Consider the following 13,041-nt stretch of genomic DNA (forward strand, 5'->3'; position numbering starts at 1 on the left):
TGGGGGGGCAGGCGGTTAGGTTAGGGTTAGCTCCTGCCGAGACAGCAAACACCAAACACCATCTCACGACTGGATGGTGGCTGTGGAGCCTGGAAGCCTGTGGAGTGTAGGGACAGTGGGTGGCAGCCAGCAGCAGGGCTTGGGCCTCTCTGAGGAGCTTGCTTAACCCTGAATTGTACCCTACATCTTTAAAATTAAAATTTTTTTTAAAAAAACCACTGTACATCACATCATGTCCCCCTCAAAATCCTTCAGTGATTTTTTTTTTTTTTTTTTTTGTGAGTTGGAGTCTCACTCTGTCGCTCAGACTGGAGTGCAGTGGCCGCTCTGGGTGACTGCAGCCTCGACCTGCTGGGCTCCCGCGATCCTTCCGCCTCAGCCTTCCAAATTGCTGGAACTACAGGCCCACGCTACCATGCCTGGCTAATTTTTTGATTTATTGTAGAGATGAGGTTTTGCCAAGTTGCCCAGGTGGGTCTCGAACCCGCAGGCTCAGGCAATTGACTCACCTCAGCCTCCCAAGGCGTGGGATTACAGGCTGAGCCACCGAGTCTGGCTTCAGTGACATTTTATAAACAGTTATAATTAAAACAAAATTTAAACTCTTTAAGCCTATAAATTGTTTTAATCTTTTTTTTTTATATTTTTGAGTTGAAGTCTCACTCTTTCACTCAGGCTGGAGTGCAGTGTCACCATCATACCTCACTGCAGGTTTGACCTCCTGGGATCAGGCAATTCTTCTGCTTCAGCCTCCCAAGTAGCTGGGATTACAGGTACACACCTCCACACCTAGCTAATTAAAAAAAAAAAATGTTGTCGAGATCTCAGTATGTTGCCCAGGCTGGTCTCGAATTCCTGGGCTCAAGCAATCCTCCTGCCTCTGTCTTCCAAAGTGAAGGGAATTACAGGTATCAGCCACCAGTCCTGGCTGTGTTGTTTTTTTTTTCTACTACTTCCCTGACCTGGTATCTCCTATTGCTTCACTATGCTTCAGCATCTGTTGACTTCTTGCTCTTCTCTGCACATACCCACCTTTTATTCAATTAATTAACTTATTAATTAACTTATTTCAGTTGGAGTCTTACTCTGTCACCCAGACTGGGGTGCAGTGGCACGCTCCTGGCCACCGCAGCCTCGACCTGCCAGGCTCTGGTATCCTTTCGCCTCAGCCTTCCAAGTAGCTGGAACTACAGGTGCACGCTACCACATCTGGCTAATTTTTGATTTATTGGAGAGATTAGGTCTCGTCAAGTTGCTCAGGCTGGTCTTGAAACCACGGGCTCAGGCAATCCACTCACCTCGGCCTCCCAAAGCACTGGGATTACAGGCTGAGCCACCGAGCCCAGCCAGTTCAGAGCTTTTATACTGAAATAGTCTCAGGCTGGAAAACTTTTCCTCCAGATCACTAGTCCTTTCTACTATTCAAGTCTCCAACCAAAGTTCACACTTCTCAGTAAATCTTTCCTGGAAAATCTCTCTAAAATACCTATTTCTTGGGATTTTTTTCCCCTTTGAATTGGGGTCTCACTCTGTCTCCCTGGCTGGTATGCAGTGGTATGGTCACAGCTCACTGCAATCTCTTCCTGCTGGCCTCAGATAATCCTTCTTCAGCCTCCTGAGAAGCTGAGACTACAGGTATGCACCACCATGCCTGTCTAATTTTTAAATGTTTTTGTGGAGACAAGGTCTTGCTATGTAGCCCAAGCCAGTTTTGAATTCCTAGGTTCAAGCAATCCTCCCACCTCAACCTCCCAAAGTGCTGGGATTATAGGCATCCAGCCTTCTTGGGCTATTTAAACTAGCTCAGATGTCAGGGCCGTTTGGTATTCCTAAAGGAGGTGTAGCAGGAAACTTTGGTTTCAGGCATCGTATGTCATCACTGTCAATGACATGTGGCCTGAAAAGTTTGTTATTGTTCTAGTTGAGAATGTGAGTTAGAAAGACAAAAAGTAGGTAAAGAATGAGCAAAAACAAACAATTAAAAGAATACTGGGCTTGGTGGCTCAGCCTGTAATCCCGCGCTTTGGGAGGCCGAGGTGATGGATTGCTTGAGCCCGCGGGTTCGAGACCCGCCTGGGCAACTTGGCGAGACCTCATCTCTACAATAAATAAAAAAATTAGCCCGGCGTGGTAGCGCGCACCTGTAGTTCCAGCTACTCGGAAGGATCGCCAGAGCCCAGCAGGGCCAGGCTGCGGTGGCCGGGAGTGGCCACTGCACTCCAGTCTGAGCACAGAGTGAGACTCCAACTAAAAAAAAAAAAAGAAAACCAAACCAAAAATCTATAAGCTCCAGGTAGAGCTCAATAGAGCTGTTTCAAAAGGCAGTAGAGTTTGGTTTCAAGACTGGCATAAACCCCTGATTAACAAGATGTTGTACTGCAGCATTTAGTATGAAGGAGATGGAAACACCTATTTTTGTCCAAGACTGTCCCATGATGCTAAAAGCCTTACATGATAGTTTTGGCCTCCAAGTAGGAAAAGAATACCAATATAATGTGGGGATATTTTTCTTCTTGACAGTGGCAGTGGCTATAAAAGTAAATAATAATTTTTAAAAAGTAAATTGTGAGAATTATGTCTATGGCAAGCGGAGGAAAATCTAAATGAAAAATACAGTTTATTTGGAAACTATATAAGACATCAAGAGCTACATAAAACCCCAAGAGTTAGAATAAAGGTTATTTCCCTTGGCAGAAAGAACCATTGGCAGCTTTCTAACCATAAATGTTTCACCAAGGATAGGAAACATCTAGACTTGAATGGGTGTGTCAGAAAAATACTCCTTTGAGGTATGCTTCTATGGAAATTTACTTACATTAAGAGAGAGATTTTGAAAATAAGAATAATGGACTATCAATAGCAATAGTCAAGGTAATAACCGGGGCAGAAACTGCAGTATGTTTTGTCATGTCCATCTTAAAAAGACCTGACGAAATATGCAAAAGTATACCTAAACCTTTCTCATTAAAACACAGATTAGGCCAGGCGTGATGACTCATGCCTGTAATCTTAGCACTTTGGGAGTCTGAGGCAGGAGAGTCACTTGAGCACAGGAGTTTGAGACTGCCTGGGCAACATAGAGAGACCTCAGCTCTAAAAAAAAAATAGTTAGGTATGGTGGTGCTTGCCTGTAGTTCCAACTGCTCAGGAGGCTGAGATGGAAGGATCACCTGAGCCCAGGAGATGGAGGTTGTGGTGAGCTGTGATTGTGTCACTGCATTCCAGCCTGGGTGACAGAAAGAGACCCTGCATCAAAAAATAAAATAAATCAAATCTCTCTCTCTCTCTCTCTCTCTCTCTCTCTCTCTCACACACACACACACACACACACACACACACACACACACACACACACACACACAGATTAGACAGAACATATAGGTGCTACAAACAGAGCTAAGAACTAGAGAATGGAGATGCTACTTAAAACAAGTCTATAATCCCAGCACTCTGGGAGGCTGAGGTGAGAGGACTGCCTGAGCCAAGGGGTTTGATACCAGCCTGGGCAACTTGGTGAGACCTCATCTCTACTAAAAACAAAACAAAGAAAGCTGGGTGTGGTAGCACACTCCAGTAGTTCCAGCTACTTAGAAGGCTGAGGCAGAAGGATCACCTGAACCCAGCAGGTCAAGGCTGCAGTGGCCGTGAGCATGCCACTGCACTCCAGCCTGGGTGACAGAGTGAGACTCCAACTCAAAAAATAAAAAAATAAAAACTAGTTTTAAAAAAGGATTATTTAGGAACCAGTTTTTCATTAAATACCCAGAAGCCTGAATTCTTCCAAAAGCTGGTGTCCACAAAAAAACTTGTACATAAAAACTTTATTCATAATAACTCAAAACTGGAATCAACACAATAAACAATAATTAAACATATTTTAGTAAAGTAATATAATATGATACTCAACAATAAAAGGGTCAAGCTACTAATAACTACTATATTGAATGATTCTAAACATGTTGAATGAAAAAACAATAATAAACAGACATAAAAGAGTCCATACTGTGTGGCAATTGACTTCTGAGACGGTGTCCAAAGATCTTTCCTCCAAATATTCACATTTTTGTATAATATCCTTTCCTTGACTGCAAACTGCTCCTGGTGATTTTCTGCTAGCCAATAGAATTCAGCAGAATCAACTGATATTAAGTTACAAAAAGACTGTGGCTTGCCTTTTGGGAATCTTATCTTTCTTGCTTGTTCTGCAGGAAGCCAGGTATCCATGGTATTGACTGTCCTAGAGAGATCTATGTGGCAAGAAACTGATGTCTCTAGTCAGCAGTCATCAAAGTCTGGAGATCTGTCAGCTGCCACATGAGTGAGTTTAGAAACAGATCCTTGGCTGGGTGCAGTGGGTCATGCCTGTAATCCCAGCACTTTGGGAGACTGAGGCAAGAGGATTGAGTCTAGAGGTTGAGACCAGCATGGGAATATAGCAAGACCTCATCTCCAAACAAACAAACAAACAAACAAACAAACAAACAAACAAACTGGGCTGCTGTGTCACACACCTGTAGTTCCAGTTACTTGGGAGCCTGAGGTGGAAGCATCCACTAAAAATAAATAAATAAATAAATAAGGCCGGGTGCAGTGACTCAAGTGTGTAATCCCAGCACTTTGGGAGGCAGAGAAGAAAAGATTGCCTGAGCTCAGGGGCTCGAGACCAGCCTAGATAACTTGGTGAAACCTCATCTCTACAGTAAATCAAAAAATAAGCCGGGCATGGTAGTGTGCACCTGTAGTTCCAGCTATTTGAAAGGCTGAGGCAGGAAGGATTGCCTGAGCCCAGCAGGTCAAGGCTGTGATGGCCATGAGTGTGCCACTGCGCTATAGCCTGGGCAACACAGTGAGACTCCAACTCAAACAAAAAAAATTATAATTCAGATCCTCTTCAGTCCAGCCTTGAGTTGATTGCTGTTCCACCTAAACACTGCAATTGCAGCTTTTATGAGAGCTCTTGAGCCAGATCATTATCAAAGCCATGTTTGGATACCACAGAAACTGTGAGGTTCTTCTTTTAAGCCATTACATTTTGGAGTAATGCATAAGTGATATTCAGTGTATAAAGAGTGAGACAGCAATAGTTAACTAATGAGGTGTGTGATTCCATTTATATGAAACTCTTTAGTGACAGAAAGGAGAACACTGATTGCCCTGGGGTAGGGATGGGTGTGGACTGAGGTGAAAAAAATGTTCTATACATTGATTTGAATAATGATAGCACAGGTGTATATATTTGTTAAAACTCATTGAACTGTACATTTATGTCCTATAAGTCTTACCACATATAAATTATTACTCAGTAAAGAAAAAAAAAAAGGCCAGGAATATCATTCTTTTACCAACTAACTGAGGTAAATTAGAACCCATTCAGGCGTATAAATCATCATAATTAGACCAAATGGGAAAAGAAAAATATTTTTCAAAATTATCCATTTGTACAAAGTGAAGAGTCCAGAGATTTTAAAACTATTAGCCAGCAATATGAAACTTCAGTTAGAGTCGCTAAGCGCATGGGGTTAGAATATCCAGGTCAGACCAGGTCAGGATTTCCTATGAGTTTTGGAGCAAGTGTCTTCATTTTACTAATAGATGTTGCCAAAACAATCTCTTTCATTTTGCTTCAACAATGGCCAAATACAAACAATTATTGTAGATTGGATAATATTTGTTCAAAAATTAAAAGGAGTCAAGCAGAGGACAGGGTGGGGGTGGACAGAGAATAGATAAGAGACCCTTGAACAATCGTGGGTGACCAAATCTGGTCTATTCTTCGTCAATTGTCATAATACAATTCTTTCTTCTGTGAATAGATGATTTTGGAAAACTGTCACTGGCTCATACCACTTTATTTTAAAAATAATTTACATGTTGTAATAAGGGAATGTGGCAGATAATAAGATATTCTTTGTCTTACGTCATGTCCTAAGAATGTGTATATGCTTATCACTTTCCAATATCTCTCTCTCTCTCTCTCTCTCTCTCTCAAGAGAAAGTTCAACTCTCCTTGTACCAAATGAGAATTGAGACTGGCTGATTCTTGAGAATCTCATAGAAAGGTGGGTTACCATATTGAAGAGAAGATGTCGTGGTCCTATTCCCAGTGCTCGTCCATTCCCAACTGCTTTTTGTCTACCTTTTCTAGATGTGAAGAGTTGGGCAGACAGAGGTCTCCAGGCTCTGCTAAGACCTTTGAGTCGGTTCATCAGTTGAGGTCACATAATTCATCATTAAGGGTTTGAGAAACTGTTCAGATAATATGTGATCACTGCCAAATATTGTCTTAAGGAAATAAAGAAGTTCTGGCTGATATCTTTCTTTAGGTTTGGAATAATTTATTCTGAGATGTACATAGAATTATTTATTACTTTGGGGATCTGGCAGGGAGATCTTGGTCAGAGAGTCTCATTTTAAAAGTGAAAGATTATAGTAAGTCCAGAACCTTCCTTGAACACCATCTGTGCAGAACTTGGAAACGGAAAGAAACAGCCCATTTTATTGAACATGTCAAAAGTACCATAATCCTACTAGGAAGTGATGCTGGGTGGGGTGTGGCACAAAACTCGTGGATTCTTTGGCTCATTTCTTTTTTTTTTTTGAATTGGAGTCTTACTCTGTCGCCCAGGATGGAGTGTAGTGGCACACTCACAGGCACCGCAGCCTTGACCTGCTGGGCTCCGGCGATCCTTCTGCCTCAGTCTTCCAAGTAGCTGGAACTATAGGTGTGCATTACCACGCCCGGCTAATTTTTTATTTATAGTAGAGATGAAGTCTCACCAAGTTGCCTGGGTGAATCCCGAACCCACGTGCTCAGGTAATCCACTCGTCTCGGCCTCCCAAAGTGCTGGGATTCCAGGCTGAGCCACCGAGAGCCTGGCTCACTTCTAAAATGAATTTTAGAGCAGCCAGCAAAGTTTTCAAACAAACTTTATTAGTGAGACAAGAACAAAGAAGGAAGAAGAAAGATTCTTGACAGAAAGACCTGTGATAGGTAAGTTTTTCAGAGAAGAAAAAGCTATATCTAGTTTTGTTCTCAACTGCAAACTAGATATAGCTATCTACTTATTGATGTGCTAATGCTGAAGTCCAGATAAGTATGGTTCCGGAGAGACTGACATCTCTCTGATGGGAGGAGACAAGGGGAGGGGTCTTTTCCTGGCCACATAGTTTCCCTGAAGTAGACCTGTCAGACATTTTCAATCTACAAGCTCCTTAGCTAAAAGGTGGTCTTATTATCATTGGTCAGTTAAGGAGTGGTCTTTGGACTTCCACCTTTGACAGAGAACCTGAAAGATTCTTAGAGATTATTAGCTAAACCATGAATTGAAATGTTGGGTTGTCCTAGTCCTTGCATCTGATAGAGTTTTCTTTTGATTTGCTGAGAGGGTTAGGTAGGCTGCCAGCTTGGTCTACAGTAAAATGTAATTTTAAAATATCTGCAATGTGGTTCATTTCTGTAATCCCAGCACTTTGGGAGGTGGAAGCAAGAGGATTGCTCAAGCCCGGTAGTTCGAGACCAGATTGGGCAACATAGTGAGACCTCATCTCTACAATAAATCAAGAAAAATTAGCCAGGCGTGGTGGCACATTCCTGCAGTTCCAGCTACTTGGAGGGCTGAGGTGGAAGGATTGCCTGAGCCCAGCAGGTTGAGGCCGTGGTGACCCTGAGCGCGCCACTACACTCCATCCTAGGCAACAAAGTGAGATTCCAACTCAAAAAAAAAAAGTCTGAATGCTTCCTAAAACTTGCCTGGGGGCAAATTATCTATCTATATCTAACCTGTATTAGTTACCCTGTCTCAGAAGGAGCAACAAAATAGCCTTTCTCTTACATGCCTAAATACCTATGGGGAATATTTCTTATCGGTTTTTTAAATGTTCAGGCAGGGCCTCTATATCAGGGTTGTTTAAAGAAATGGGAATCTGGCATAACTCAAAGTAGTTGGCATAACTCAAAGTGCAAGTTAAGACTAGTGCTTATCAGCTAGGAAGGGTATAGCTCATTATAACACTTAAAGGCAGACAGGTGTGATGCTTGAAAGCCATTTAAGAAAAGAATCCATTATGCTGTGGCATTGAGTTTGTTTAGTGGACACTAAAGAGTTAACTGGTAGAAAGCTACTCCTCGTCTAGTGACAGAAGGGCTTGGGACACTGGGCTTAAAAGAAAAGTCAAATCAAGATGAATAACCTTGGGATGAAAATTTAATTAACACATAATTGTTAATGAATAAATGTGGTATTAAATACTTTACTGCCCAAAAGGGGGCTGGTGAAAAGCTGTTTCCCTACTGAACTAATGAATAGGCATTTGAGTTGGGAATATGTCACTTCCCCAGCTGATGTTGAGGGATGGCTATCCTGAACTTCTGGGAAAAGAGAAGGCTGATGGGGCAGTGAATCAGGGAATGACTCTGGGATAAATGACACATGAGATCTGGAAGTCAGCCCACTCACACCTGTAACCTGAATGCTTGAGCAACGCCCTTTGAACAGACAGTGGCACACAACGAGCTCCTGGGGACATGTGAACATGCAGGAGAGATTACGGCCTCACCTAGAGGGAAGAGATTTTTTTTTTTGCTCTGAAGGAAACCCAAGTAGAGAATTATGTGAGAATTCTGAGACAAGGGAGACAAAAATACTCCCTGTATCAGGGTTTTGTTATATAGGTTGTATTCAGTTGCTATGAGAAGTTATCACTCACACAATGAGGTTTTGTTTTCTATGTGGAAATCACCATTCCTTCCTGCCCACTGAGCAGTCACTGGAAGACTGCTCCTCTCTCCTCCTTAAAAGGACTGTTTGCCGAAGAGGATATTTGTAAGGGAGTCTGAAGATTTTAGTGGAGGAAGAGTAACCCCATCGTAACAGTTCTTGACTCATCAATTAATAAGAAGAGATTGAAAGGGAACCCTTCTGAGTCCTATCTGGATTGGACTATTGTCACAGCGTTACTTCGGATAATTCTGCATTTGAGAAACGTTACAAATGTCAGACTTTTGAATGATTGTTGTCCGGGTTATAGTGAAAGGCCACATCTCTGTGGATGGAAGTGCATTTTCTCCTCAGGGGAATGGATAGTACTGCTGTGAATCATTCTGGGAGAAATGAATCCCAGGATGAAGACGGGGAATGCGAGGAGACCCACCACAAAATAGGGAGAAAGGGAAATTTATCTTCACTTAAAAGCCAGGGATCATTCTGATCTAGACTTGAGGTTCTCGTTGTAGATTGGAGTAGCATTTCCATAGGAGTGGAAGTAGCTCCAAGGAGCCAGTGTTTGCCATGAAAAGACAGACAGGGTTTTGAGATGACTCTTGTACTGGGTAGCAAAGCAGTATTTATAGATTACTCTTGACTTAAACTTTCTATTATGCCTAAGGCTCCAGCAGTTTTTTGAAATGACCAAAAAGGTCATGGCTGTCAGTGGTGCCCTGAGAAATTTGAGCAGGGCTTCTAATCACACGGTGACAATTTATCCTTAATAATATTTCAAAAGTGCTTCACCATCCCATGGCAGAATTCATTTTTGTGCCACGAGAAGGACTATTGAAACCAATCTTTTACTTGGTTTTAATGTAAGCTTCTTTTCATAAATTTCTCGTTTGTTTGAAACATCATATGGTTGTCCTGACAGGGTTTTGTAGGAGTGTTTGAGGAAACCCATATGTGTCACATCACTGTCCGTGTACGCCACCGAGGTAAGTGGGTGTGCTGGGCCAGCACCCATAGGCGGTGAGTTGTGCAAGGGAGCCCGGCTTGCGGGCTAGGGGTCAGCTCTCACCTCCTAAGGTTAGTTAGCCTTTCCATGGCCAGACATTCCTCCTGTGTACAAACAGAGAACTCTTCTTACTTATCTTAAGCTTGCTTTCTGTTGAAAAGTTACAATTCATCTAAATTCCTGAAGTTTTGTTTTCTTCCTTTAAAATCACTTTCTATTTTTGATCTTTTGCTATTGTTGTTCTTTTTCAAAAAGGGAAAATAACAAATTGCTTTCCCCTTTTGGTTTATTATCCTTTTAACCCTGCACAAATTTCTTAATTGATGTTGCAGTTTGAGGGATAGGATATTAAAATAAAGGCATTTCAGATGATGTCTCGTGATGGTTTAAAATTAATTATATTATAGGAAGCATGCATTTCTAACTATATCCAAACTGAAGCTCATATCTCAAATACATCTTGGACAAAGTTATTTTAAATTATAATTAATATAAGAAATAAATAATTTTATCTCCAAGTCCTATTTATGTTGTAATTATAAGTACCTGTAAAGATTCATTTTTAAATTATAAAAATGCATTGTTCTTTATTAGGACTTACCAGTATACTCATGATGGACAAGCACATGCTATAACACAACATGAAATTCCAAAGTAGTTATTAATACTACATTCAGTTATCATTAGTGTTGATGTCGCACCTAGAATTTTGCAATACAAATCAAAATTATCCCCAATATGCTTTCTTACAGTATTTCTGAAATAGATTTTTACAACTTCTATTTTGTAGAGACTAAAAATAGAAGCTCAGAACAATTGACATATAGTCAGTAGGTTTACCAATAACCTCTATTACACAGCACAGCCAAACAACCAAAGGACAGCCATTTTATAGTTTTATTAACTTGGAAGGTAGTCATAATCAGGTCAGACTCTAGTTAATCTGAAGATAAATAGGAAAGCATAGGAAAACTTGGAATACTTACAATTTAAACAACACATCAAAGACTTAGTTCCTGTGCATTAAGGGAAAGCAATATAAGGGCATAAACTGATTCATTAATAATGTAGAAACTCAAATCAGCCAGGCGTGGTAGCACATGCCTGTAATTCCGGCTACTCGGAAGGCTGAGGCGGAAGGATCGCCGGAGCCCAGCAGGCGAGGCTGCGGTGGCCGGGAGCGGCCACTGCACTCCAGTCTGGGCAACCGAGTGAGACTCCAACTCAAAAACAAACAAACAAAAAATAAAAAGATAATGTAGAAACTCATCCCAAGTGACAACTCTGTAACAGTAGTTAGTAGGCCTTTTACACACTGAATGGATTGAATGGATGGTTCTCCATTTCTTCCATGATCAAATTCAATGGCATGGTTTGTCCAGAGCCATCTTTCTAATCTGATTCCCACCCACAAGTGTTCTTCCATCCAGCAGCCACTCTGAGCCAGCCCCTTTCTGCTTTCTTGATGTGGGAAGCTCTCACAAGTCTTTCCAGGGCTTCTCACGTCCTGTTGGCTGTTGCATTTCTTTGGAATATTCCCCTACTCTTCTTTTTTTCTGTTGTTCTTATTTCAACTATCTCTGCTTCTTTGAAACTTTCTTCAGCTGAGTGCGATTTCCCCTCTAAAATTTCTTCACACCTCAACTTCACTGTAATTCTTCAATCCTTCACTCTAACAGTGAGTGAATTTAAAGTGGAGGAGAGAGAGAGATTGGTGTTAGCATCTCCTGTTTTCATCCAAGTTTCAGGAAAGCTTACTCTACTTGTGTTTCTAAGGCTGGCTGAGACTGGAAGAGACTTTGAGAAGCTTTCCATGGTGGAGGCAAAGGTTTGGAGGATGGGAGCTTTGAAATGTTGGCATGAAGTTTGGAGAACTTTCTCTGAGACTGGAAGGACTCTTCCATATAGAGTTCTCCACTTACAGGGGCCTATGGTACCTCAGAAATTTGCACTAGGAAGCTTGACTTTGCAGTGTTTGAGTCCCGAGAGGCAAGACTCAGGAGTTTAGGGAAACCTCAAACTTTAGGGAACACATGTCTTAGACAAGGAATCTATTAGAGGTGACCAGAATGGAATGAATGAAGGCCATAATTCATTTTTGTACAAGGCTCTTCTAATGAATTTGGACTGTCTAAGCTTTGGAATTTTTGAATTGATTTTGAGGCCTGGCAACACATACCTGAGAAGGATTTCCTCCCAAATCCAATTGGTGAGAACTTAGAGAACATAATATTCAATTTAAAAAGAAATAAGGAAACTTACCCCTGGTGTTATAAACTATGTCTTTTCTTTCTTTCTTTCTTTCTTTCTTTTTGAGTTGGAGTCTCACTCCATCGTCCAGACTGGAGTGCAGTGACACGCTCACGGCCACCCCAGCGTCCACCTGCTGGGCGCCGCGATCCTTCCGCCTCAGCCTTCCAAGTAGCTGGAACTACAGGCACACACTACCACACCCGGCTAATTTTTAGAGTTACTGTAGAGATGAGGCCTCACCAAGTTGCCCAGGCTGTTCTGGAACCCGTGGGCCCAGGCAATCCCCTCACCTGGGCCTCTCAAAGTGCCGGGATTACAGACTTGAGCCACCGCGCCTGGCCACCTATATCTTTATTAAAATTGGGAGAGAATACAGCAGTCCATACATTTTTGTTCTAACACGAAGACATTGCCCAGAGTTTGTTCAGAAGTGAAGGGCGGATCCGCTGATCCAACGACAAGGGTGTTCCTGGCACCCAGCAGGGTCCGTGTTCGGGCAGGGATCCCTGCAGGCGGACCGGGGCTCTGCAGTGGGATGCCCGCGCCGCGCAGGAGACGGACGCGCAGGGACCATCTGGGCGGCCAGGGCTGCGCGGCGGGTGGGGCGGGGCTTCAGCGCCCCAGGGCAGACAAGGGGCGTGGGCGAGCCGGCAGAGGGTGGGCCCGGGACCGCTTTCCCGGGCGCGAACGCCCCGACGGCAGCTGGGGAACCGAGGGGCAGGTTCGGGCAGCTCCCGGCGGCGCTGGCAGTGATAAAACTTGAGAAATAACAAGGAGGGGCCTCTCGGCGTCTCCTGGACCCAATCCGGTTTCAGGAACTAAGACGCTCCCGGGCAGGCAAGCCTGAGAGAGGCCAACGCGACGTCCAGACGAGCAGCTGCGGGACAGTACCTCCCGCGCCCAGCACCTCAGCGATCGCTCGCTCCCGGCACCCCTGTCCGGCGCCCGCTTTCCCTTTCCCCTACCCCGTGCCCCGATGGCCGCCACCGGGCCCCAGAGCTCCCCGCGCGGAGCCCTCTGCAGGCAGCTGCTGCTGACCCTCTTGGTGAGCCACCGAGATCTCCC

At 43.2% G+C, this 13,041-nt stretch overlaps 1 protein-coding gene across 1 annotated transcript in view; it reads left to right on the forward strand.

Annotated features, from left to right (window-relative positions):
* The first annotated feature begins 12,851 nt into the window (after window positions 1-12,851).
* The window catches only part of DSC3 (desmocollin 3), a 60,209-nt gene continuing 60,019 nt past the window's right edge, over window positions 12,852-13,041 (forward strand). Inside the window, exon 1 of the mRNA XM_008073395.1 lies at window positions 12,852-13,021. Coding sequence (XP_008071586.1) covers window positions 12,953-13,021 — 69 coding nt within the window. The 5' untranslated portion in view covers window positions 12,852-12,952. The remainder of the gene's footprint in view (window positions 13,022-13,041) is intronic.

Source organism: Carlito syrichta, unplaced genomic scaffold, assembly GCF_000164805.1.
Source record: "Carlito syrichta isolate Samal-C Ts95f unplaced genomic scaffold, Tarsius_syrichta-2.0.1 Scaffold315831, whole genome shotgun sequence".
NCBI lineage: Eukaryota > Metazoa > Chordata > Mammalia > Primates > Tarsiidae > Carlito > Carlito syrichta.